Raw genomic sequence first — 27,776 nt, forward strand, 5'->3', positions numbered from 1 at the left:
CATTATTAAATATGATTTTAATTAATTATAGTAAAGCGAAATACCTTTCTCATAACATACATTATTCACACATTAGCCTAAGATATAACTGCTAATTGAATTAATTGGAACACTATGTCTATTGGTAGAACAAAATGCATGTATTTAACCTAGGATGGAAATTCGCAACAAACATGCATGATAAGCTGTAAACAACAATAGAAAAATTGTTAGATTCAAATCCAGGACCTCTGATGCGAACATTATGTAACAGCTGCATGCAGGAATTATCATATAACATCCCCGTTTGTGGGATGATCAAGACTATCTGATCCATGACGTTCAATCCAGCTCCAGTCCCGCTACTTATCAGAAAGATTATTAATTGAGCCTATTGAAACAAAACTTTGTCCGTATTATCTCGTAACCACTACCTACCTACAAATTTACTAAATGCGGACACATTTTAAAAGTATAAAGCAACGTAACTAACTACCTGAGTGGGATTTTCGTACTAAGACTCAGCAAAGTTTAGCAACATAAGTTTTCTTTTTTATCCTACTCATATCAACATGTCCATCTGATGAGTCTGGTTCTGAACTTTGTAATGTATCAGTAAATACACTAAATTCAGATTCCGATAACAGTCTATGATTTTCACAATCGGAACCAATGTGTTCACTATCTATATCATCAGCAAAACTTTTACGCCTTTCAAGACATAAACTGGAGTCGTATTCGACTTGTTCAATCTTCGCTGTCAACGAGTGTTGCGTATCACAGCATGGGTCGTTAATATTCTCATGATACCGACAACATGCTTCGTTCAAAGAAACACTGTTTTCACAACATAAACTTGAGAAGTGTTCGGATGGTTCCTTATCAGATCTTGACCAGTGTGTATGCGAGTCAGTATCATGTTCCTCTGTGTCAGATCTGGAAACAGTGTTCATGTGGTTTTGAATTAAATCTAGAACAGTGTTCTTGTTCCTCCGTGTCAGATCTGGAACAGTGTCATGTGGTTTTGTATTAAATCTAGAACATTGTTCTTGTTCCTTCGTGTCAGATCTAGAACAGTGTTCATGTGGTTTTGTATTAAATCTAGAACATTGTTCTTGTTCCTCCGTGTCCGATGTGGAACAGTGTTCATGTGGGTTTGTATAAGTTCTAGAACAGTGTTCGTGTAACTCTTCAACAGATATGGATGGCTGAGTTTCGGACGTAGAATGCATAAACTCTGATTCACCACTAGTATTATGAAGCCGTTCAAAATAGGATTCGTCCTCAGATGGACTGACTTTGTTATATACATTAGAAGAATCAGCAAGAGTTTTCACGTAGCGTTTCCGGCTGTCCGACTTTGATAAAGGAATAGATATGTTTTTCTTCAACCTTAAACATAAATGTGAGTTATCTTCCTTTAGTTGGCTGCATTGATCTTTCCGTTTGCTGCCCTGATAACCATGCTGTTCGTGTTCTGTTACCATATTTAGATTATCCTCAAATAAGCCAAGCCCAAGATCACTCAAGGATTCGTCGCTAATCATATCACTGTCGCTACTAAGACTTGTGTGGGTGCTTGCTTCCAGATTTCCACATCTCGTGTCTAACTGTGCCTTATACGGCGACCGAACTATAATCTCTTCGGGATCAGGAGGAACTAGTATGGATGTACTGTCGGAACGGTTCAGGTCTGTTACATCGCTTTCTGTGTCAGTTTTCCTGTCTGCCTGACAGTAAGTAAGCAAATGTTGATTCACATCCTTGTGTACGTGCTTTATTTTGTTTTCATTTGAGTTTCGTTTCCTCATATCAAGATCAGACGAATCCTCTCTGTCTTCACTTATCTCAGATGTTGGCTGTCTGGTTTCATGATCTAAAACACGTTAGAATGTCATAAATATGTTATTTCCTATAACTTTGAAACTAACTTAAGTCCACATTTTATTCAAATATTAGACGGGTGTTTAAGTAAAACCGTTCTGATTCAAATGTTGCCTTATCCCTAAAAGATGATATAGAAAAATATGATGAAATAATTTTCTGGTAAAATGATGTAATTTAATATCCAAAAATCTATGATTTAAGGATGTACTCCTCTGAGAAGTCAAAATTTTCTTGTGAAACCTCAGAAGAATACATCCTTAACCTGAAGTTCATGTCATCTATTTTGCCTAAAATCTAAGTGCAACAATCAGTACAAATCTCATGTGAAGACATTTTTGCCTTCCTTACATTTAAGTAGCTATAACAATGGTAACACAACCATAATCTGAACTGTCATTTCTACTTACACCACTTCTACGTAACTTTTACGTTTACTACTATTACCAGTACTCTTAATAAAGAGTTCAGTTCTGTGCATAACCTCAGTACTATAAATACACAGACGGACCCGTAACCGGGGGCTGTATCAAAATTAAAACATATACTAGTAATAAAATAAGCGAAGAACTGTGATATTATTGGATTACAAGATACATGTTGTTTGTAAAACTCGTGTTATTGTAGTTTTTCACTAATTTTATCACAACTGGTATACTTACAATGCACAAAACATTTTGGTATGTGTTCATACTTTGAGACGAACCCCGAGTACGCGTCCCTCAACGTGTATTTAGCGCGTCTATGCTAAAAACTGGAGCTATTTGGTACAACTGATAGTACTATTTTTATCTTCCTTCATCATGAGCATGTTATAATGGACTTACTTTTATTTTCGGCACTTGTATATATAGTGTCTTCATGCGAATCAATTCCACTGTCTACGTTCGACTCTTTGCTCTATAGGAAGACACAAATATATTGCAATTATGGATGGAAGTGAAAACTCAAAGCACTCAATGTCGGTGGCAAAACGCTTCTTATATACACTTAAATTTCTTATTACGCACACCATTTCGTTGACAAAAATGTATCTAATTTTTATGAAATGTATGCAAACACTTTTAATATGCAGTAAATTTAAGCTATGTTAAAATAAAGCATCTGCATTTTAACCGCATTTATTACACTTTCAAAGTTGTATGTAGAACACATTACCGTTATCAACTTTTCCGTGGCAGATTGGCAATCTTTATCAATGTCTGGGATGTCTATGGCTGCATCCAGAGCCTTATACCTCCGACGGGAACACCTGAAGCATTGTAATACACATGATGTTACATCAGACGAGTCACACTTCGTTCATTCACTATTTGCTTATATAGTAAAATATACTATTTGGGTCCTTACCGTACATAAATACCAATATCTTTATGAATACTCATGTAGCGTAATGATTAACTCATTCACCTTTCCCTAGCTGGTCGGTTGTGGCTACCTGCCGACACGGATGTGAAAAGGTTAAAGTGAATGGTCGGGCTACGAAAACCAGTCTAAACCTTACATATCAAAACGCCGGTCAAGTTCTGCTTATATTGTCCAGTTTTGACCATTTTACCGACTTTAGCCTTACTTTGCACGACTATTCACTTTGATTAAGAGGGTTTACTCCTGGTACTTCGCTTCTTTTCTCCGACAATAAGACACCTCTCTTGAATTAATGTCATCGAAATGTCGTGTATAAATTAAACGATGCGTTCTAAGTCGAACAGATCTTTCATACTAGTAGTTTATTCTGACTTTATATCACTTCCACCACAAACATACGGAAGCTTGTACAGATTGTATCAAAAACTATTGATAAAAAATAACGCAAAGAAATAACTCACCACGCTAAAAGAAGCAATAATATCAGCCCTAGCATAGACCCTATGGATGCAAGGGCTATTCCAGCTTTGCTGAAATTATCTGAAAACAAAATGAACCAATCTTTTAGTAGGTTGTATTGAGTTTAGTCATTTTACTATTGATCATTGTATCAGACATAAAAATACTTACATTACCATGAAATACTATTTTAGAAATCATAAAATGCTTTCCTTTCTGAAGGTGTTTTATCGGCAACAGTGGAAATTGGAACAACCAATAACACGCTCTGTCATAGTTTTCAATAAAACAAAACAAAAACACCCATTTGTACACGCCGCAGTTTCAACTATGTCTTTATATAAGGGAACAGAATAGCATTAGCTTCGGGAACATAGAACTAAATTGTACCGGGTGATTCTAACGGTTTTCTCCATCTGACGTCACTGAGTGCGCTGGTTCCGACACTGGTACGGATCCTCATACAGACAGAATACAGAGACATGGGGTCAAGGTCAGGAAGGACGATCTCCTGGACACGTGTTGTCGCGGTCACGTTAAGAGATTCAGCTCCTACAAAAATATATCTTAATTGTGTCTTATGTTGTCTGAAATTATAGTCAGTAATACATGTCAGGTATTGACCGCTAGTCGGTGTTTTTCCTGACACGTCATTAAATGATACTGACTGTTAATATGACATACGTATGTAAACTGCGTTGCCACTGTTATTAATATATCAAAGACCAAATAATAATTATGCAAAACATGATACTAAAAACAATGATGAACGTTCATGTTCAGATAACGTTGTTATTCTGACCAATTTTAACCAATCTTAAAGAAATTCCACTTATAATACAAATTTTCTTATAGGCATAATGGAATTGGATATTCAGTATACGCCGTATCATATTGTAAAACATCTTGGCATTCTGGAAGGTGCAAAGCAAACTCACACGTGGTTCTAACATCTCTTTATTGAATTTCAATGATTTTAAAGAAGTTGGAGAACATCTATTACATAACATATTAATATATTGACCTTACCAATGATACAGTCTTTGTCTGCGTTCCCTTGGGTTTGTTTATAAAACACTTCGTACTGCTCTGGTTTTCTATATAGAAATTGGGCATCACAGAATCTGAAGGTCAGAGACACGATATCGGTCGCCTTCCCTTCCTTTTCACCTCGAGAAATAAGGTGAAATGAAGGTTTTACTGCTGAAAACAATACAATAAAATTAAAATTTTACAAAGGTATAAAGATGTAGTGTCTAAAAATAAATCATTGTTAGTTAAGGATGTACTCCTCTGAGAAGTCAAAATTTTCTTGTATTAAACTTTTTTTCTCATATAAATTTTTGGAAAGAGGAGTTCATACCATGAAAAGAAAATGGAAGAAAAAACATATGTCCGTGTGCTCGTTTTTAGAGTTATTGTCACTCAAAGATACCAAAATGACAAAATAGTGGATTTTTATTGGAATTTCGCCGTTTTGACCACATACACTAGAATTTAAAGTCATAATTTCCTAATGAGGTGTTTGATATGTATGGATGTTTGTAGAATTTATTTTCCAATAGTCTTCATTAAAAATATATCAGTTATGATTAATAAGAGTCATATTTTTTCTCAAAATAACAACATATGCTACCCCTACCCCTTAATTTTTGAGCTCCAAAATGCACCATTTTCAGCCATTTTTGTCAAATTTAATACTTTATAGAAAAAGTTCTGGTATTAAACTTTTGTCAATAGCTTGCATATCAATAGGGAAAGGGTTGTTCTTTTTAAATCAGGCAGAAAAATGGGGGGTCCGTGTGCTTACTTTTTTGCCCCATTTTAAATATATGTTATTTTTCAATATTTTTGACTAAAAAATAAAAGTGCTCAAATTACCATTAAATGTAAAAATAAAGTGACAAAAGTGTATCATTTCACACATTAATGTTCAATATTTTGATTAACATGAACCCAGTGAAGATTTACAGCAAAAATTAACTCGATACAACTGAAAATGCTGACGCGGTGATGATTTAAGTAAAAACAATTTAAGTAAAAAATGGGGAAACAATGGCTCTTCTCAAAGCCAAAAAAGACACAATTTCAAAATGGCCGCCAAATGGGCCATTTCTAAAAAAGGCTGTGTAAAAAAATCTACTAAAAATAGAAATGTAATTTTTTGACAAAATTTGCTACAGACCAAATGCTACAGATATTGATAAATCGTATTTGAAAATCTCATAACGTTTATGATCTATGTCGAAACGAGACTTTAACGAGACTGAAACCACAGAGGAATAAATCATTGTTAGTTAATATCAGGAAATAAGGGTAACACTGCAAATGTGTAATACTTGGTACCCAACGACTACTTTATACAATATCTGAATTTTTGAGCTGTCTTATACGGATCGTGTGGTAGTACCGGTATTAATCATGCACAATATTTCATCAAAAACAATTTTATATATTTTTTACATAGCATCTAATCAAATATATCCTTACGTACTTTCTCTCGGCTCGTCTGTTTATGATTTAATTACACACTGACTTGAAATACTTAGACCATAGGTATTTTGAAAGATTATACAAACATGAAAAGCATAGTTCTCTTTGTATAGAGGCTTATCTCATTCACACCTGTGCCCGTTGTTTCACCAGATTGGCTTTTGTCATAAAGAAACTGACAGTCTTCAAACACCATCCCACCGCTGTCACCATTGTGAGTTATGAAGGATACCGCAAACATCCAGTCACGGTAGCTAGACTGCTTAACTGTAACTTCAGCCGAACTCACAAGTTCCTTGATTTTCTTCCATGACATATTGCTCTAGAACAACATTTAATTGCTGTAGCATTTTTACATTAACATGTTATATTATATAAATATTCCATGGGTTACTGTGCTCTAGGTTCGGCCGCGTGCAATAAAATATTTGTTGATTACCAACACCGAGTAAAGCGGAAGCGATAAAAGTGTCACTTAGAGATAAACAGTCCTTATATCAGAATCGTTACGCTAATTAGTCCACCATTGCCTGGTTCATAGTGACACTTTCTATCTCTCCCTCTACGTGACGTTTAATTCTAATAATGACATAATCGCAACTATTCTATGACGTGGTTGCTTACCTCACAGAAATGGTCCTCCTTGCTCCCTCGGCACCAGAATACAGTTACTCCTCTGATAAGATGTTCGTCAACATCTAGTGGAATTGTCCAGGACACTTTGAACCTCGTATCTCCAAAGCCTTCAGCAATGACGTCAACGGGTCGTGGGAACGCTTTAGATAGATAAAGTCTCATTAATAGCACATAGAATAACAATTATGTTGTGAGATGAAGAATCGAATCCCTTATCTTCATTAAGGTCCTAGAATGTGGTTTAAACATATTTTTCCCCGATGTATGATGAAGTATCACCATCATTGTGTTCTGTAGAAGTTGACATGACTTGTATACAAGCGACTTTGTGCTTAAATGTGCTCAACATTCACGTGGAACCATTCAGGAATAATTTGCATGTGGGGATGTTTAACCACAGGCAATATTTTCTCGTCTAAACCTATAGCCTGGCGCTTGTCATCGCTCTGTGCCTTACTAACGTATGGTAATAAAAATATACAAGGTAATAGAAGATGCACTTTATGCGATGTAAGTTCTAAGAACTTTTACCAGCCAGTATCGCATGTTCTTATGGGATGGTAAATTCGCTATTTACATATACACAGATGTATAGGAGTATGGGAATCTTTGCTGGATAAGCGTATGTTACAAATCGTATAACTATTTACCGTCATTGCTGCCCTTGTCGATAAATGGGATGTGCACGAATGTTCTCTTATGTGAACACAGTAGTGCCCCATTGCACGCTCGAATGGCTATATCGTATGGACCACCCCAACAAGATGGCAGATTTATGGATATGGTAGTAGTAGGACCTGTATGGGCGTAGGTTGGGGCTTCTTCGTCTTGTAAGGACATGTGGTAACGTATGTCAGACAGCCTACCATTCCTCTGCTTCGGTGGTACGGGCTAGAGTACAGATATGTAATAGGGTTACCAAACAAAGACAAAACCAAACAACAGTGAGACATAAGAAAACAACTGGAAAATTTGTTCACATCTTGAAAACATGACGTCAGCATATTAGAATTTACACCACATCGTAGGTGAATATAAAACATATACAACGGTATGAGGTAAACCAACACTCTTCCGTGTCTATTTAATTTCACGACTTCCGTTTCAAATCGAATTAACGGAGATAAACTTTTGTAGATTAAAAATGTATTGATATATATATCTCAAATTAAGGTTAAATATTTACCTGCGCATAGCAAGATTGATTCATGGAGATAAACTTTCCGAAATTTACTTTGATCGTGAAATAAGCAAAAGTAAATCGCACGCGTAACAAATGTTTAACATAATGCAATTATGTACATTGAAGCGGTTGATACTTTCTATATAACTTTGACACATCGAAATGAACATACCTTGGTGTAGATGTAAACCTTACAGCTCTGTTCCGTCAAGATGCTCTCACGTCTCGGGATAAAGTACCCCCCTATGGTAGTCCTTGGTGCGGCTCCTGGGGCTGTGGGGTTAGAATGCTCTCTTATTAGACGCGGTTCCTAAACAACACATATATTTTTGTATTTTTGTATTGATCAGACATGCGCTACACAAGCAGAACAAATTGAGATGGATGAGAGTAAATATGTTGGTAACGGATGTTTTCCAAAACATGTCATCGGGCTACGACCGGATATGTGTGGTTAACCTTACAGGTAGGGTTCTATATGGTACCAAAACATTTTAACCAAAATCTTTTATAAAATAGTCACATATTTCAATTTTTTATTTTGACTTGACTTACCGTCCTTCTTCGTTTTAAAGGAAATCCTACTGACTGAACTCCAACTTCGATCATCAGATACCAACTGACTTCTTGCCCGGATAGATACATTATACTGTGTGTTTGGAATAAGGCTATATAGTTTGGTAACCATCTTATTCTTGCTGCTGTATACTACCTGAATAACAAGAAGTAAAGTTGTTAGTTATTGAAGGACATTGGAAAATCATTTAACCATTGCAACAAACTTAGAGGAAGTTCAATGCGTGAATGCGTATAATATACTCAAAGTTGCAGAAGAGTGCAGAAATTATTCTTCCATTGCAACAAAATTGGAGCAAACTAATTTAACTGAGTACGATTCAAATGTAGGTAATCATGAACCTGTTCATGTATAACCGGGAGATAGTATTGGCTACCCCGGTCAAAGGGGGATGCTATCACAACCCGAATTCTTCCTCGGTATACTCCGACTTTTGGGGATTCAGATAGATTTTCCACTCCTGCGTAACAACTTTGCCTCAAATAGACTACTTAATATTCCCAGCTTTTGGCTAATCTCAAAGAATCCTTTTCATTTATCTTTAAATTTAGGATGAGATGTAGTAGAGTTACAACTTTAGCAAGTCTTTGACATGTTCCACTCTACTTCAGACTACAGAGGGTCAATTAAACAAAATTTGAGGACACATAGAAAACATAGCTTTGCATGATTCTGCATTGACGTCCAATATACCTTACTATGGTCCCATTTGGATGTGTATCTGATGACAAAGTCAATGACGAATGTGACAGGTAATAGGCTCTCTGGAACCATCCAGGTAAGGTATGCATCTCTACTGGAAACATTGGTCGCTCTGAACTGGTGCAGCTTGGTGATTTTCACTGCACGGTAAAAAGACAATACAGATAACTACAATAATAATATCTAAGGATTTTTCGACTCATTTTAATAGTGCAATCGAATATATGTAAACGCGCTGTGAGAGTAGCTTATAGCATGAACAGCAAACACAAAATATCAACAACAACAAAAACACGTTAGAAAAACAAAATGATGTATGTATAAATAAATCGAGTAATGATTAAATGATAAGTTAAGATTTCATCAATGTCAACGAGAGTACGCCTGCAATCTTTATCACAACGTTATTGAAATAAGAAAAGAATACCTATAGAAAGATATTGTTTCTCAGGATATCACAGAAGGTATATTTGTCGCGAACAGATAATTTAGGTCCTTACTTTTCACATTATCTACCTAAAATTTGGAGATTACTTCATCAAGAATGACAGTTAATAGAAACGGGTGCCTGAAAACAGGTGCTATGTGTATAGCGGCCCATAGGTTGACATAGTTAGTTTTCAGTTTGTTCGTAGTTGAGTTTTGCAGATGGAGATATTTAACAATATTGCATACCACATAGGGTCTTAGGGACTCGACTTGCCGCATTGACTACTATTTCCCAAGAGTTTTAAATGCATCGTATTGTGAACTACAATTTTTTGTATAGTACGTATATGTCTGGGCCTCCATACTAAACCACACACCTGTCAAACAGGTTAAAGTGTGTACCCCACGACCATGGCATTATATTACATTCACATTTGTAAATAACACACAAGAAACTTCGAATATTGTAAGAACATAACTTAAAATGTAGAAAATGGCAACAATTGAAGATTCTGTGATATTTCATGTATATGATTTTTTATTTAATGCCGTTGTGAAGTTTTCTGGCGAGTTACCATTAACAGTGATGAACGTTAGCTAATTAGTTCATTACAAGTCTTTGTTCACTTCGTAAATCACTGTGCTGTTTTTATGTTGTTTTTTCTTCATTATTTAGTATTTGTTATACTCAATATACACCACCATCGGCTGTCTCTAACAATGATTTTACAGATTTCACTCTAACAACATGACTACGTGCGATTCCGGGCGTCCTATAAAACACTAAATTAAATGTCCTTTGTCTGTTGTCTGAAAAAACTTTAAATATGACTAAAAATACATTAACTCTACCGATTCTAACCGGATTTCTCTTATTTACTTTTGACATTTCAGAGTACAGCATATAACATTTGACCTTCCCATCCTAAACAACTAGTATTTTAGCCTGAATGCGAAGCTAGTGTAAGCAAATTTATGTAATTATTCCTCCCTTTATATTCATACCCAGCGTACTACCTCCCTCTTAACATATCTGACCTATTTCTCTAGTGTCCTCAATACGTCGTTCCAGTTGAACACTTCCCAAAACGTTCTCCATGGTAACCATGACAGTATATAGTCTGTTGATCACAAAGACATTGTCTATGACTTGTCCGGAACTGCCTGGGGGACTCCAGTAGCAGGAATGGTACTGCGGCTGATAATTAGGGCATTCCAGCCAATGTGTAAGCCTGGTCAATAAAAGTAAAAATACATATTGTTACACACACAGCAATGAATCAAATATTACACAATACTTCATAATTAAATACAATAAAAATTTTGTCTTTGTTCCTTTTTACCAAAGCAATATTTGAACCATGATTACAAAGAAGTTTACGTACAAAATTATCAACTTCCTTCAAAACAACTTTAAAAAATACCACATTAATGTAATATAAAAAAATAAAAAACAAACATGAAACATATTTAAACAAGACATGTTTTACAATAGAACAAGAGGTCAATGGCCTCGTAGCACGATGGTCCAGTTAATTAATGTTCAATGATTGGTTTTGACTAATATTCTTGATTATCACTTATATGCACTGTTTAAACTAATACTTAATTATGACAATTCAAATGACCACTGGTATTTGTTATCAAATAATGCTGTTAATTCAAATTTATCACAATATTGTAATAATTCTAAGGTCTTTTACCTTAGGGTTCGGAATTGGAATGTGATGTTGAGATAGAAATTTGATTTGATGTCCCTCTGAGCCAGTTTCACTGTACAATTCATGTCTCGGTGATTCAGGGAGAAACAGTAGATGTCCTCTGGAGGAGACGGTGGGTCTTTTAATGAAAGAAATCACCAATCAAGCATCTCCATAACATCAATCAAATTATAACATTGATCCAATATACTAATCTGTGTTAGAGTTATACAATAAAACATGGTCATAATAAACCTCCGGGTATCAACAAAATATTTCCGTTATAACGAACCTCTGGGTATCAGCAAAATAATTCCGTTATAATGAACCTACCGGGTATCAACAAAATCAATTCGTTATAAAGAACCTCTAGGTAACAACAAAATCATTCCGTTATAATGAACCTCCGAGTATCAACAGAATCATTCCGTTATAATGAACCTCCGGGTATCAACAAAATCATTCCGTTATAACGAACCTCTGGGTATCAACAAAATCATTTCGAATAGTTTGTTATACACACACTACAGACAGAAGAACCTCAACAGTGAATGAACAGTACTACGGCATAACTATGAATTCATTGTAACCATGAATTACGTGTTTTACTACATACATTCCTAAAACAAGACTCAATCACAATTATCATTTCTCTCTATTATTATTTACAAAAATATAAACGTATAGAAGACATCCACTTGGTTCGTTCTACAAATTGTTTACTTTTCAAATCATTTTTGGAGTAAAATCGTTGTAGTATTTGCAAAATCAAACGTATTTACAGTGTATTTATCAAGTTCATATCTAAAAAAAACAACATTGAAATTATATAAATACCAATTTAAGAAGAGTCTGTGTAAAAAACAGCAACAAGTACACGTAGTACAAATAATATTATATAAATTTGTATCTGTTCATAGGAAGTGTTTTTGTTAATCAGCGTTCTCGTTTTCAATTCCACCAACTCCGCCGCTTGTTCTTTGTTACCTAATTGGGTTTTTTTCAATTCATATCACATCATATTCAAAAGCTCAAAGCTGCATAATTATAAAATATTGATTATTTTATCTTATGTATAGGCGTATTAAATCACTAATCACTTAAACCTTATTTGACTCTTAACGATAAAGTCTATTTCATTGGAGAATTTAATACATTATTTATAGAAACTCTTTAGAGAATTAGACTTTAATACAAAGAAAAAGTGTGCTTGACATTCCTAATGACAGTTGTGTTTACTTTCTAAAAGAATATTTAAGTTTAAAGATGCTCCACCGCTGACAAATAGTATTTGTTCACTATTAAAAACAGGAGCAGACAATTTAGTATTTCTCTTCAGTTACAAAAGTTACTTACTTTACACCATTACCACCGTTGAAAAGTTTGAGCTTTCAATCTTACTTTAAGTTAAAAATATCAAAAATAATTAATTGCATTCCGAAAAAATTCCGTGGCACTATATCCTATACGGAATGATGTACCGATTGCACATGCACAAAAGGCAAAATAAATTACTTTATATTATTTTTGTGTTAATTAGACATATACATGTATATACACGATTAAACATCAATTATTGTTCAAATGATGAATATCATTTATGTTCTATCGGCGGTGGAGCATCTTTAAATTTCTGGGTGTAGTCTCCTATTTACTTTAATGGCACGCAACATTAGCAAAACTAATTTGAAATGAAAACTGAGACAATTGTTTATCTTATGAACATGTGATTTTGAAGGAATGTATATCATGTCCATGTGTCTGCAAATGAAAACTATTTACAAGTGGAAAATGATTTGTGTCGTGCAACCCGACGCGAAATGGACAAAAGAAAGAAAACGAAAAAATTATAGCCAAGATTTCCTACCGATATACCACGTTAAGACATATTGAATAGACGCACTGGAACACAGCCAATTCTTTTATTGGTGGTTAAAACTTCTTCTTTTGTGTGTCTGCAGGCAATGTATAGTAAAAAAAATTGAATACCTCGATTGAAAAAAAATGTTATCTTTTTCTTAATAAAGTGTTAAAAATGATAATGCAACTCACAAACATGTGTATAAATCTGGTGATTGAGTGTAAGAAACCGATAGAGAACATACGTGGTTATGATGTAATGAAAATTATGTTTTATAAATATGCAAAAGGAGCGGATCGGTGGTTTGTACATAGAGTTAAATATGGTCCTTTTCACTTAGGTGACGTGGCTTTGCCTCAGTCGGTAATTACATATAAGGGTCGTAGTTTTTCACACGGGAGACCCGTGTTCCATTCCTGGTCGGGGCACGCGATATGAAACATATGTCTATTTTCCCTGTTATTCTACAAATATACACTGTTCGCGATAGAATGTGGGGTGGTTAATGTGTGTAAGTGATGGGTGTCGAATGAAAACCCGCCTACTCCAGCTAATGTGAAAAATATATAAAAATGATTTATTGATTAAACAATTTTTGTCTAAAAATGATAGTCCAACTCACAGCCAACTCGAACGTAGGTTATAGACATCCCCGGCTCACGCTGATAACTACATGTGTATGTGTAGTTACCCTCACCCTGAAGACTTGGAATAAATGCCTGGATGGAGGACGAGTTGACTAATTCTGACGACAAGGGATTACACTTTCGGTCCCTACAGCGCTCAATAGATAGATAGTGTGACGAGTTGCCTTTTCCGCTGTATGTACAAACCAGTTCAAATGGGTCGCCGACGGTTAGGTAATTATGTCCTGAAGGCTCCAAATCTACAATACAAATTACGTGAATAGATCAATTAAGATGCAGCCTTAGGAGATTTAACTGTGAAAGGAAAGTTTAATTAGCATTTTTCAAAACACTTCAAATATTCATTATATGACATTTTCTCTTTTAATTCTAAGGAATAATGTGCAATTGCAGCTTTCCTTAAATGGAAACCCACTTTTCCAAATTATTCTGCCGATCTATTGTCTTCTTATACTATGTCAAGTACACAGCTTTATATAATATATAGAACAATACAATTCGTACTCAACCCCTCCAATACACATTTTAACCATTTGAATCTTATACTAATAATACACATTTCCAAACGAAAAATTTATTCAGCCATCCTCGAAAATCTTCGAAATATCTCTTGCGACATTTTCTCTTTTAAATCTCACAAATGAATTATAATTGAATCTTCCCACAGAAATGACCCTTTGGATGATAGCTTTGCTAAAAAATGTATTTTCAATTCTCCTAAATAAAGTTTATTATTCCCTTTAGTAACAAACAAATACCTCGTGTCACAATTATTCTGTTGTTCTAGCGTCTCTCTATAGAGACACGTATATACGTATTAATATATAGAATGTCTGAGTTCGGAAAACCCCCTTTTTATTGCGAAATAAACCAGTGATTCCAAAAACAAAGCGTACTTGCAGATTTTCATATAGACTTTCAAATTAAATTGGTATGGTTACGTTTCTGCATCCAATTTAAAAAAAATTGTCCTCTCAGCTAAAAATAACAATCTGATGGCCTTTTATTTGTTTAAATTATTGTTGAAGTTATTCTATTATACTTTAGTATCCCTGTGTAAATCTATGCTTGCAATGATGGTTCGTGTCGCTGTTTCACCGTGAAGCGTTGTGATAGCCAACTACTGCCCCGTAACTACTGCGACACCGGGAAACACGAGAAGAAAATTATGAAAAGTAATGTTTAATTTATCTCTTAAAAAGTAGTCCAGGGTATGGTATCATGTGTAATATCAACAGTATGCTAATACTGTTTTGAACTCTACGAAATTTTAAAACTCGTTTTACAAAAATGAAAAGCAGTTTAAGTTTAGGTGTATACCTGTAGGAATGATTGTTATTGTCCTTATCATTATATTTGCACTAAATGGGGTTTTATTTTGGTTTTTTTTCTTTTTCTTTTTTTGACATTTTTTTCCTTTTGCCAACATCCCAAACCTAAATAACAATATAAAAATCTTCAAACATAACGGTAGTTTTGCTTTATAAACTCCCATCAGACATTTAAATAATAGTTATTTCCATTACAAAGACTGGAGCCGTGTTATACGTATTTCGCTAGTTATATGATATTCTCATTATAGCTTACTGGTGTTGAAAATGTCGTGGCATCAACAATATAAGGTGGTAGAAAAAATTAATGTCTGACCTACTAGTTTTGAATTACAATATGTGAAAGGATTTACATCAGTCTCCAATTGTAAATCTAAACGAGTATCATATAAGGCTTATTTTCTCGCCAAAACTTGAAATTACCAAAACAAAACATCTAGCATTCAAAACTAAACGTATTTTATGTAATATATAGTTGATGTTCACTTGTCGTTTACATAGTCTAACAGTTGGCGTTCAACTGTCGTTTTTATAGTCAGTTGTCGGTCACCTGTTTTTTAGTCAGTTGTCCGTCACCAATTGTTTATATGGTCAATTGTCGGTCACCAGTTGTTTATATAGTCAGTTGTTGGTCACTTGTTGTTTATATAGTTAGTTTTTGTCAAAAACTGTTTATAAGGTCAGTTGTCTGTCACAAATAGTTTATATAGTCAGTTGTCCGTCACCTATTATTTTGATGGTCAGTTGTCTGTCACCTATGTTTACATGGTCAGTTGTCTGTCATTACGTTACATTTTTTCAGCTTTAATAGGTTATAATTTCAGTTTAATGCTTGATATTTTCATCATAGTTAATCTTGAAAAGATTTACAGCTATAACGAAAGAAAGTCGTCGCACAAACGATTTAGATGAAAAATATACTGAATTAAAAAATAATTCACCTCCTAACAAAGTGTTAGAAATGCATTATTTTTTTTTCAAAATGACCGTTAAATTGATTATTTCTTAAAAATGTGTAAACAATAGAAGTTAAATTTTTTACGTCTTTTGTATGTGACAAATAGAGATAATTTTTTTTCAAATTAATAAATATCTTTAATTACTGTTGAGACGAGACTTCAACGATACTGAAACTTCACCAGAGCAGATCCTTAAATAAATAGGAAAATAATTTTTAACTAATGCGAAATTGTAATCATAAGCTATTTATGGAGTTTATAGGAAATTGATGACTCTCGACATTGTACCTTAAAGATGGAGTGCGCATGACAGGGTGGCAGGTTGGTGTTCTAAGCAGCTCCGACAAAAAATGAACAAATATGCGGTCAAATTGACTTTTTTCCTGAATTTATTTCGTCGCAACGGTCAAGTACAAGGTATGTGTAAAACAGTGTATTTTTCATCTACGAACAATATGGGGAAAAGTCAAAAAAGAAGGAGAAGTAAAAACTCAGGTGATACCCCACCGAATAAAAATCAACTCACCACACGTGTGACCTCTAGTGATACATGTACGACACAGGTGAATACTACTAGTACTTGTACAAGCACAGGTACGCAAATGCAAACCTCACAGGTAATTACAAATGCTCATGGATCACTGTTTGGAGACATCCCTATTTCTCCTGGGTGTTCAACTTTTGACCAGAACTTTTCCCATATGTATGGTTATCACAATACGCCATCAATCACAGGTGTACCTGGTCAACCTGTCACACAGGTAAGCGCGCGCGAGACATCACGTGCATTACATCATAGTACTCCAAATGGAATGTGTGGCCCGCCACCAGTACCAGGGAACATGATACCGGGGCTCCCCGCTCCCCCACCTTTCCCGTCTCCACCCCCTCCACAGTCGGCTTTAGCGGCGGTAACTGCTTCTCCCATCCCAGTTCAAATCCCAAACATGGCTTTTCAGATGATGACGACACATATAAATATTCTAAGTGACAAAATCTCCAAAATGGATTCATTTATAGGAGAAAAATTACCAAAGCTTGATCTTTTGGAGTCCATAAACGACAAATTTGTGAATTTTGAAAGAAAAATCGAAACTATTATGTCTGAAGTGGAATTGATAAAAGAAACCGTAAAAAACATGGTGGTGTATTGGAAAAGGAAGAAAGTCATCATTATGAAATTGAAAACAGTGTTGCTACCATTGAGCATAGAAACAGAGAACTACTGGAAGAGAATGATCAGTTGAAGGAAGACTTTCTTAAATTGAAAACGCACTCGATGAAATATAATTTGATTTTTAATGGAATTACGTGCAATGAACAAGAAAACACCGAGCAGGTATTGAAACATTTCATCGATCAGGAACTGGGGATAGAAGATGCAGGAACCATTCCACTTCAAAACGTGCACAGGTTGAGGAGGAGAAACGACGGTAAACCTCCGAGAATCATCGCCAGGTTTGCCAAGTATTCTGATCGCGAGCGCGTGTTGAGGGCCGTACCTGAGAAACTCCGCGACAAACGACATCTCTCGGTGTTTCAGCAATTCCCCCCTGAGATAGTCCAGAGACGAACCGCGTTGACTCCACAGCTAAGGGAAGCCAAACGTAGGGGTGAAAACGCGAGACTGGTCTACGATACGCTATATATAAACAATGTCCCCCACTACGCGCCTCGTCCTCACCACGAACCCCGACCCCCAGTAAATCGTGAATAGGACAGTCACTCAGACACTGCTCTTAATGGACCAACTAATGGAAAACAATTAAGCTTATGTTTCTTAAATGTGTGTGGCTTAAAATCAAAATTAATTAATCCAGACTTTTACAACTTAATTACTGAATATGATTTAATATTATGTGTTGAATCTAAAACTGACCTATTAGATGATATTAACTTACCAGAGGGTTATACGTTCCATGCTAAACACAGACAGAAATGTAAGAAAAAGTCAGGTGGTATTGTTATATTATACAAATCCAGCTTGTCAAATATTTTACTATTTCATCAATCTAATTCTGAATTTGTTCAATGGGTTGAATGTTAGATAACAAACGCTGGCTCAAACATTTTAATTGGTTGTACATACATCCCCCCCGGAAAATACTGTTTATTCATCAGAAAATGCTTTTACAGAAATAGAAGAAGAGCTACTTATTTATGGTAATGGAATAAATAATGTAATGTTGATTGGAGATTTCAATGCTAGAACTTCCACAACTCCTGATTATATATTACCTGATGAAAGATTATTTGATATTTTGAATGTGGTGGAAAGTTATGACGATGTAGAAAATTTGTGCTCTGCACATGAATTGATTGAACAGAATATTCCCTTACAAAGATATAGTGAAGACAAGGCCAGGCCAAATAGATATGGTAATCTCTTACTTGAACTCTGTAAAAGATCTTCTCTGTATATAGCTAATGGTCGAATAAGTAAAGATAAACAAGTTGGCCGAGTGACATGTAAAGGCATTAGTGTAGTAGATTATCTCATATTAAGTAGTCAAGCTTTCAGACTAGTCTCTGAATTTGAAATATGTGACTTCAATCCTTTATTTTCAGATGTTCATAACCAAATCCATTGTATTTTGAATATGTCAAACTTAACCAATGCCGTAGTAAATGATACTGATATGTATACTGTTACAAATGTAAAATGGAATTCTTCTAAAAAGGACGAATTTGTAGAAGCCTTAAATCTGACTGAAAATATTAATTTGCGTGCAGTTCGAAACTCTTTAGACCAGCTGGTCGGTAATGATGAGGTTGATATTGACCAAATCAATGATGTAGTCACAGGCATTTGTCAAGTTCTTAAAGGGGCGGCCAGCAAAGTATTTGTGTCTCCGACGGTACGACATAAACAAAAAACAAACATGAGTAAACCATGGTTTGATAAAGAATGTGGTTTAACACGAAATGCTTTTAACAAAAAGTAGGATTAAATACAAGTTTAACAAAACAGTCCTTAATAAAACTGATATGAATAAAAAATCTAGCGAGTACAGAAAACAGCTTCGAATAAGCTACAGGAAATTCCAAGAAAAGCGTTGTAAGAAACTTTGATCTTTGTCTAAAAACAACTCTAAAGAATTTTGGAAAACTATTAATAAATTTTCGTCAGTGAAAAAAAAAAACAATTGATATACCACTAGATTCACTGTACCAGTATTTCAAGACCCTGAATGATGATGATGATGATGATGATGATGATGATGATGATAATGATGATGATGATGATGATGATGATGATGATGATGATGATGATGATGATGATGATGATGATGATGATGATGATGATGATGATGATGATGATGATGATGATGATGATAATGATGATGATGATGATGATGATGATGATAATGATGATGATGATGATGATGATATGATGATATGATGATGATGATGATGATGATATGATGATGATGATGATGATGTATCGAACAATGATGATGATGATGATGTACTGAGATGATGATGATGATGATGATTTGAACGATGATGAGGATGAAGATGATGATGATATATTGAATAATGAAATAACGGAAGATGAAGTTAAAAAAGCGATCGGGCAGTTAAAAAATGGTAAAGCCCATGGTTATGATAAAATATTGAATGAATATTTAAAACATTCACCTCCAGAAATGGTAAACATTTATTGTAAACTTTTTAATATTGTTCTTAACTCTGGTATCATACCGGAAGATTGGACAATCGGAGTAATTAATCCTATATATAAAAATAAAGGAGATCCACAGGATCCCGATAACTACAGGGCAATCATCCTTATAAGCTGTTTAGGAAAGCTTTTTACATCTATAATAAATAACCGCCTAAATCTTTATGTAAAGCAAAAGCAAATTCTTTCTATTAATCAAGCAGGATTCCGTAAAGATCATTCAACAGTCGATAATATTTTTATTTTACATATGTTGATATCTTTTTACCTGAATAGTGGGAAAAAACTCTACTGTACATTCATAGATTTTAGAAAAGCTTTCGATACGGTTTGGCGAGCTGGACTATGGATGAAACTTCAAAAATCACATATTAAAGGCAAATGTTTTACTGTTATTAAGAATATGTATAATAATATCAAGTCATGTGTTAAACATAATGGAAAAGTATCAGATTTTCCCCGTGTTTAACTGGTGTAAGACAAGGCGAAAATCTTTCCCCTATACTATTTTCATTATTCTTAAATGATTTAGAAACTTTTTTAAGTCAATGAAAAGTGTTCCTCTCTCAAAGATAACTGAAGATATATCATCTGAGTTACAACTTTTTGTTGAAATCTTCGTCTTGTTATATGCCGATGATACACTTCTGTTTGCAGAAACTCCCGAAGGACTTCAAAAAGCGTTAGATATTTTCCAACATTATTGTGATATTTGGAAACTGAAGGTAAATGTCGACAAAACTAAAGTTATGATTTTCTGTAAGCGGAAGTCAACACAAAATCTTGAGTTTTATTTGCGAGATGCAACACTTGAAATTGTGGATAATTTTATATATCTTGGTGTAATATTTAATTACAATGGAAACTTTTTAAAAGCAAAATTTCGACTTATGGATCAAGCGCAAAAATCCCTTTTTGCATTATATAAAAACAATTCGTAACCAGGCTATTCCAATTGACTTACAATGAAAGATTTTTGATTCGGTAGTTGAGCCAATTCTCCTGTACGGCTCGGAAGTCTGGGGGTTTGAAAACTTAAAGAAACTAGAACAAGTGCATTTGAAATTTTGTAAAAGGATATTGAGAGTGAGATCTAGCACTCCTAATTTCATGGTATATGGAGAACTTGGTCGGTTTCCAATGGAATTAAATATCAAACTTAGAATGGCTCGGTTTTGGAATAAATTGTTAAGTAATGATGAAAAATTAAGTAGTATTTTAATGAAGTTAGCTCTTTGTCTACAAGAAAATGGAACTCATTCCTTCAAGTGGATTAACAAAATAAAGAGTATATTTGATGAAACTGGTTTTTCATATATATTTGATAATAAAATTATCATGCCTAGAAGCTGTTTTTCAAACACTATTTAAAACAAAGGCTCCAAGACCAGTTTATCCAAAACTGGTTTTCTGATGCCCACAACTCATCGAGAGGACAATTCTATTTAATTTTTAAAACTGAATTTAAATTTGAGAAGTATTTGACAATATTGTCCGAAAATAACAGATTGCAAATAGCCAAAATACGTACCTATAACTTAAAGTTTCCCATTGAAACAGGCAGATGGCGAAATATTCCTAAAGAAGATAGACTTTGTAATATGTGCTTGGAACATGTTGGAAATGAGTTTCATTATTTGTTTGTTTGTAATAATGCGGTTGTCCAAAATTTGCAAAGAAAGTATATTCCAAACTACTTCCGAATTAACCCAAATGATAATAAGATGAAAGGTTTAATATCAGTTTGTAATAAGAGTGTCCTAAATGGACTCTCCCATTTTCTTAAAAAACTTAATCCTCTACTATTATCGTAATAATGATGCTACTATGAAATCAAAATATTCTACATTTATGATTTAGGTGGTTTTTTCTTATTGCACCATGAATGAAATATTTATACTTTGTGTTTCGTACATGTGATATGTAAAAATGTTGAGAGTAATTGCTATATAATAATGTCTTAATGTTATGTACATATACTTGTCCATCCTGTCATGCCTATACACTTGTATTTGTTTTATCCCTCATGTTACACATTATAATGTGTCTGGGTGTAAAATAAAATCGTTGAAATCGTTGAGGATTGGCCTGACAAAGGCCTGACAAACATATACGAAATGTCAAACACGTCTAAACCAGCGTAAACTTTTAATCTTACAGCGCGATATCGGTAACGATATAAAGACTGTAAGGCTGCCGCGGTAAACATTGTATTTTTACTTCATTATAAAATTTTAATGTCGATTTGAATTATTTGTTTTACGCCAAATTTAGGATGAAAACTAAACATGATTCAATCCAATTTCACGCGTGAACAACAGGTGGTTGACGCGTGTCCCATCAATTATATATGTGGCTATAAAATGATACATCCTATATTAATTTACGACAATACTGTAAACCAACTTGTTTTCACGGTGATATCATTTCACGTTACCATATCCAACAGCTGATTCCATAAGATATAATTTCACGTTACCATGGTCAACAGCTGATTACATACTAGTTGACATTACGATGGCCACCAGCTGATTCAATAAGATATAATTTCACGTTACCATGGTCAACAGCTGATTCCATACGATTTAATTTCACGTTGCCATGGCCAACAGCTAATTTCTTGCAATTTAATTTCACGTTACCATGTCAAAGAGCTAATTCCTTACGATTTGATTTCAAGTTATAATGGCCAACACCTGATTCCTTACGATTTAATTTCACGTTACCATGACCAACAGCTGATTCCAAACGATTTAATTTCACGTTACCATGACCAACAGCTGATTCCTTACGATTTAATTTCACGTTACCATGACCAACACCTGATTCCAAACGATTTAATTTCACGTTACCATGACCAACAGCTGATTCCAAACGATTTAATTTCACGTTACCATGACCAACAGCTGATTCCAAACGATTTAATTTCACGTTACCATGACCAACACCTGATTCCTTACGATTTAATTTCACGTTACCATGACCAACACCTGATTCCAAACGATTTAATTTCACGTTACCATGACCAACAGCTGATTCCAAACGATTTAATTTCACGTTACCATGACCAACACCTGATTCCAAACGATTAATTTCACGTTACCATGACCAACACCTGATTCCTTACGATTTAATTTCACGTTACCATGACCAACAGCTGATTCCTTACGATTTAATTTCACGTTACCATGACCAACAGCTGATTCCAAACGATTTAATTTCACGTTACCATGACCAACAGCTGATTCCAAACGATTTAATTTCACGTTACCATGACCAACAGCTGATTCCAAACGATTTAATTTCACGTTACCATGACCAACAGCTGATTCCAAACGATTTAATTTCACGTTACCATGACCAACACCTGATTCCTTACGATTTAATTTCACGTTACCATGACCAACACCTGATTCCTTACGATTTAATTTCACGTTACCATGACCAACACCTGATTCCTTACGATTTAATTTCATGTTACCATGACCAACAGCTGATTCCAAACGATTTAATTTCGAGTTATTATGACCAACCGCAGCTTATTCCATATTATTTAAAGATGCTCTATCACTGACAAAACATAAACGATATTCATCATTTGGACAATCATTGGTGCTTACTCATGTAAAGGTATATATGTTAACCCAAAACTTCATGTAATTTTTTTAAATGCTGGCGCATAAGCAATCAGTCCTTCATTTCATATGGCGCAAATTGCCATTGACTTTTGTTGAGACGCAAATAAATGATAATTTCATATTTTTATATTAATTAAAATAAGAAGTTCAAACTTTTGCATGGTTTTAATAGTACAAAGTAAGTGACTTGTGCTTAATATAAAAAAAATTAATAACAAAAAATATAAATTCATCTGCTCCTGTTTTTTATTATTACCATTCGCCAGCGGTGGAGCATCTTTAAATTGAATATATAATCTGATGACAGTATTATACGTTTTATTGACACACACGTTCGCGACGATGAATTTTCGCTATTTCCATTCGCACGTGAATTTCGCGAAATGTAATCGCACGCAAAAATTACTCTTATATACTTCCGATTAATTACTTTAAATTGTAACCTGTTACGTCATTTCTGGTATTAATGTCTATGATGATAGGTTTAGATCATAGAAAAAGACATCCTACCAAATCTTATCGAGTAAAGTCAAACCTTTCTATAAAAACCACCCATAGGACAGAGACAAAATGGTCTTTATAGCCAGATGGCTTCTATAAACAGTCACTACCAGGTTTAATTATGTTGTAATTGACCATTTGGAGTCCTAGACGAGTGGTTTATTAAACAGGTGGTCTTTATACAGAGGTGGTCGCTAATGTAAGTTTTACTGTATATACTTACGGGTATAACCTCCGGAGTCAGACATTACAAGAATCACCTGGCTGGTGAAAAGAAGTGACGCTAGATTCCAAATCATTGTGAAAAATCCTCTTAAACAGCCAAACACAATGCTTTATCACTTAAATACGAGTTTTTGTCAGCACATAATATTAATCAGATATGAACGATAGTGATCCTATTTCGGCAATTAATAAGTAAATGCTTCATCGAAAAATATTCTGTCACAACAATCACAGAAATATTTGCTTCATCATCAAGTATGTCTGAATTGTATCGTGCAATTCAAGTCAGTGTCCAGTGAATCGTGATTTTCATATCTCTATAACTTCATATTCTGTTATAACAATATTGTGATGCGGTTTCGAAAGTCAAGTGTCTGCTTCATCGAAAACTATCCCATTATAACGACACGTTTCCGTTTAGAACACAACAAAAGTTCATTTCAGCACTAAAATGTTCACAGTTATATATCAATGTGCCTGTCATAGAAACCATGTCAATGTCCACTTCGTGTACTTTTTTTCTTGAAATGTGCCGCGGCATTAGTTCAGATCTCCTGTCAGTTTTCACTATCCATGTAACATCACTGTCAGTTCAGCTTCAGGTGATCATTTGTGGGTTGTTTGGCGCCCCTCCAGGTTATAGGAATCTTCCATATTGATCTCAGGTTACCAACTGCATACTGCAATATAAGGTTTCAAGTTTATAACAAAAGCCTAAACAAAGCTAGTAATAAAACAAAAACTGCCATTTGATAGTGTAGCATGTGTTATCCATATCCATATTGGTTTGTACTAATAATATTAGTAACGTATAGCTTTGGGGTTCGAAATGTACAAAAAAATATTTTCCACTTGTCCTGGGTAATTGACTCTCAAATCTACCTGTGTAATGAACCTAACCTGTACCTGTTAAAATGTACGTCACCTGTTCATGTACCTCACCTGTACCTGTGTAAGTGTACTTCACCTTTACGTGTGTAAATGTACGTCATCTGTACCTGTGTAAATGTATCTCAGCTGTACATGTGTAAATGTACGTCATCTGTACCGTGTAAATGTATCTCACCTGTACATGTGTAAATGTACGTCATACGTACCGTGTAAATGTATCTCACCTGTACATGTGTAAATGTACGTCATCTGTACCGTGTAAATGTATCTCACCTATACATGTGTAAATGAAAGTCACCTGTACCTGTATAAAATACGTCACCTGTTCATGTATCTCACCTGAACTTGTGTTAAATACCATCACCTGTACATGTGTAAATGTACCTCATCTGTACATGTGTAAACGTACCTCATCTGTACATGTGTAAATGTGAAAATATACCTCACTTTTACACGTGTATATGTACCTCACATGAACCTATGAAAAATGCACCTCGCATTTACATTTGTAAATGTCCCTCGCCTATACCTGTGTAAATGTACCTCATCCCTTTGTAAATGTATCTGTGTAATAAACCTCACTTTTACGTGTAAAGTAATAATTTACATGTGCAAATTTCACATGTACCTGTGTAAATGCCCCTCACATGTACCTGTGAAAATATACCTCACTTTTACACGTGTATATGTACCTCACATGAACCTATGTAAAATGCACCTCGCATTTACATTTGTAAATGTCCCTCGCCTGTACCTGTGTAAATGTCCCTCATCTGTACCTGTGGAAATGCCCCTCACATGTACCTGTGAAAATATACCTGATTTAACATGTGTAGAATCCCTCATCTGTCACAGTGTTAATATCCCTCACTGTTAGACGTTATCAGTGTACTATATATATTTGACATCCATTGTCGACAGGATGATGTCAAGTAAATATTGTTTAGGTTAGCAAGATATAGCATTTATTTTGTGCAATTCTCCTGAAAGTGTGCAGAATATTTTATCTTGAATTCATTAAATAAAGTATTCCATATATAGTAGGGCATTTAAATTTTAAATTATATTAAACACATAAATCATATTTCGTTGTTTAACACTAACGTACTATTTACGAATGCATGCCGAAACTGACAAGAACCTATGACGCACTAAATAAACATGAGTTTATGTAAATAAAAACAACGACCACAATACTAATATGACCAATGCAGATATTTTAGATAGCACGTACCGTTTTGTTAAAGGTAATCAGTGCATGTAGCAGTAACATCAATATACAGCAGTCACTTTGCAAATAACTCTAAAATCGGTTGTGTTAAATATATAATGAATTAATATCCGATGCACATCAGAAATAAACGTATTAATTAATAAAAGGTGTTAAAACTAAAACGTGTCTTAAGACAAGTACACTTTATATATCTACACATGCCCATGTGAAAATCTTGTTGACCTACTTTCCGCGGCTACATTAACTTCCTACAAGTTACCTGATAGAGAAAGTTTAACATACATTTGTGAACGAGGTATTTTGGCGACGAAATTGTGCAAAATCACCCGATTGTTAAAACTATCGCTATCTCCCATAATGCAACTATACCTTGAAGACAGTATTATGGTATGGAACAGTTGATTTTAAAGTTATATATAGTGACGAGTAGATGACATAAGTATAGACTCTAAACTAAATCACCATACCGACATTGACATTGATTTCAGTAAAGTTAACAGACAACTTACCTTTTAGGATGAGACGACGTCTATTGAAGTATATGTCGACATGGGTAAAACCACTGCGTGGTATGTTACTAGTGTTACCCGGAAAGTGACACTCCCGACCACCGATAGAATACCAGGAACATATGTAGGGCATGTCAATCCCATACAAATCGAAAGTAGACAACGATAAAAGAAAACAAACCTAGAGTAAATATTATAAAACAATACAGCTAGTAGATCATGATCAGCTGGTCTAAAATTAAAGACAAGCGGACTCAACACCAGCGATACTATACTCTGCTTCTTTAGATATCATGTCTTATCGGGTATACTCGGTTGACAACGCTTTACGTTACGTACGTAACACAACTACATTAGGGAACATGTGGGCAGACACGCCAGGATATCATTTCGTGCCGTTGTTACATTGTATAAACTATGTTTTTATTCGGATAAATAAATAGCATGTCATGAAGGTATATTGCTGAAAATAAACAATAACCAGCCATTGAAGTGCTGGGAAAGAGGTGGCGTGCTATCTCAAAGAGATTTTGGGAAAAACTCAGAGGTAAATATGATTAAAAGGTGGCAGAAATACGATACCATGCTAAGGTTGTATGTTTAAATGTGTTTTCATGCTTATTATATATCGTTCATTTAAGCAAAAACCTGTTTATAATAAACCATACTATAATATTTAAATTATATAAAAATAAGGCATTTAAACCAATTCATTTAAAAATAGTTAAAGGTAAATAAATAAATAACACGGAGGTCCCTCTGAATATGGATAGTATTTTAATATCTCTTATGTATGTTTCTGGTCAATGCTGAAAAAATTATTTAGTATTACGATAAAAATACGATATGGTATGAATAAATAAACCGGAGACTCCTCTGTATTTA

At 34.5% G+C, this 27,776-nt stretch overlaps 1 protein-coding gene across 2 annotated transcripts; it reads right to left on the reverse strand.

Moving 5' to 3' along the window:
* LOC138325229 (uncharacterized) lies at nucleotides 1-27,139 on the reverse strand. 2 transcript variants are annotated; one of them, XM_069270729.1, is made up of 17 exons: nucleotides 26,892-27,139; nucleotides 24,256-24,937; nucleotides 13,894-14,157; nucleotides 11,414-11,549; nucleotides 10,749-10,942; nucleotides 9,273-9,421; nucleotides 8,558-8,714; nucleotides 8,175-8,275; nucleotides 7,470-7,710; nucleotides 6,808-6,959; nucleotides 6,316-6,505; nucleotides 4,720-4,890; nucleotides 4,081-4,242; nucleotides 3,693-3,771; nucleotides 3,022-3,115; nucleotides 2,691-2,763; nucleotides 1-1,855 (listed from the first exon to the last, which is right to left on the reverse strand). In XM_069270729.1, the coding sequence occupies exons 2-17, from the start codon at nucleotides 24,329-24,331 to the stop codon at nucleotides 501-503; spliced, it is 3,594 nt and encodes a 1,197-aa protein (XP_069126830.1). In that variant the 5' UTR covers nucleotides 24,332-24,937; nucleotides 26,892-27,139; the 3' UTR covers nucleotides 1-500. The 2 variants fall into 2 exon arrangements, with proteins under 2 accessions (XP_069126830.1, XP_069126829.1); XM_069270728.1 differs by having other exon boundaries at nucleotides 4,720-4,893; nucleotides 26,892-27,137.
* Nucleotides 27,140-27,776: the final 637 nt, after the last annotated feature.

This window comes from Argopecten irradians, chromosome 6 (assembly GCF_041381155.1).
Source record: "Argopecten irradians isolate NY chromosome 6, Ai_NY, whole genome shotgun sequence".
Taxonomy (NCBI): domain Eukaryota; kingdom Metazoa; phylum Mollusca; class Bivalvia; order Pectinida; family Pectinidae; genus Argopecten; species Argopecten irradians.

Coding starts and splice junctions, on each gene's coding strand:
- LOC138325229 (XM_069270728.1), bottom strand. CDS start 24,331: ATGATTTGGAATCTAGCGTCACTTCTTTTCACCAGCCAGGTGATTCTT. Junction 9,422..10,748: donor TGAGGACACTAGAGAAATAG/GTCAGATATGTT, acceptor TTTACCGTGCAG/TGAAAATCACCAAGCTGCAC. Junction 6,960..7,469: donor CGACAAGGGCAGCAATGACG/GTAAATAGTTAT, acceptor ATCTATCTAAAG/CGTTCCCACGACCCGTTGAC.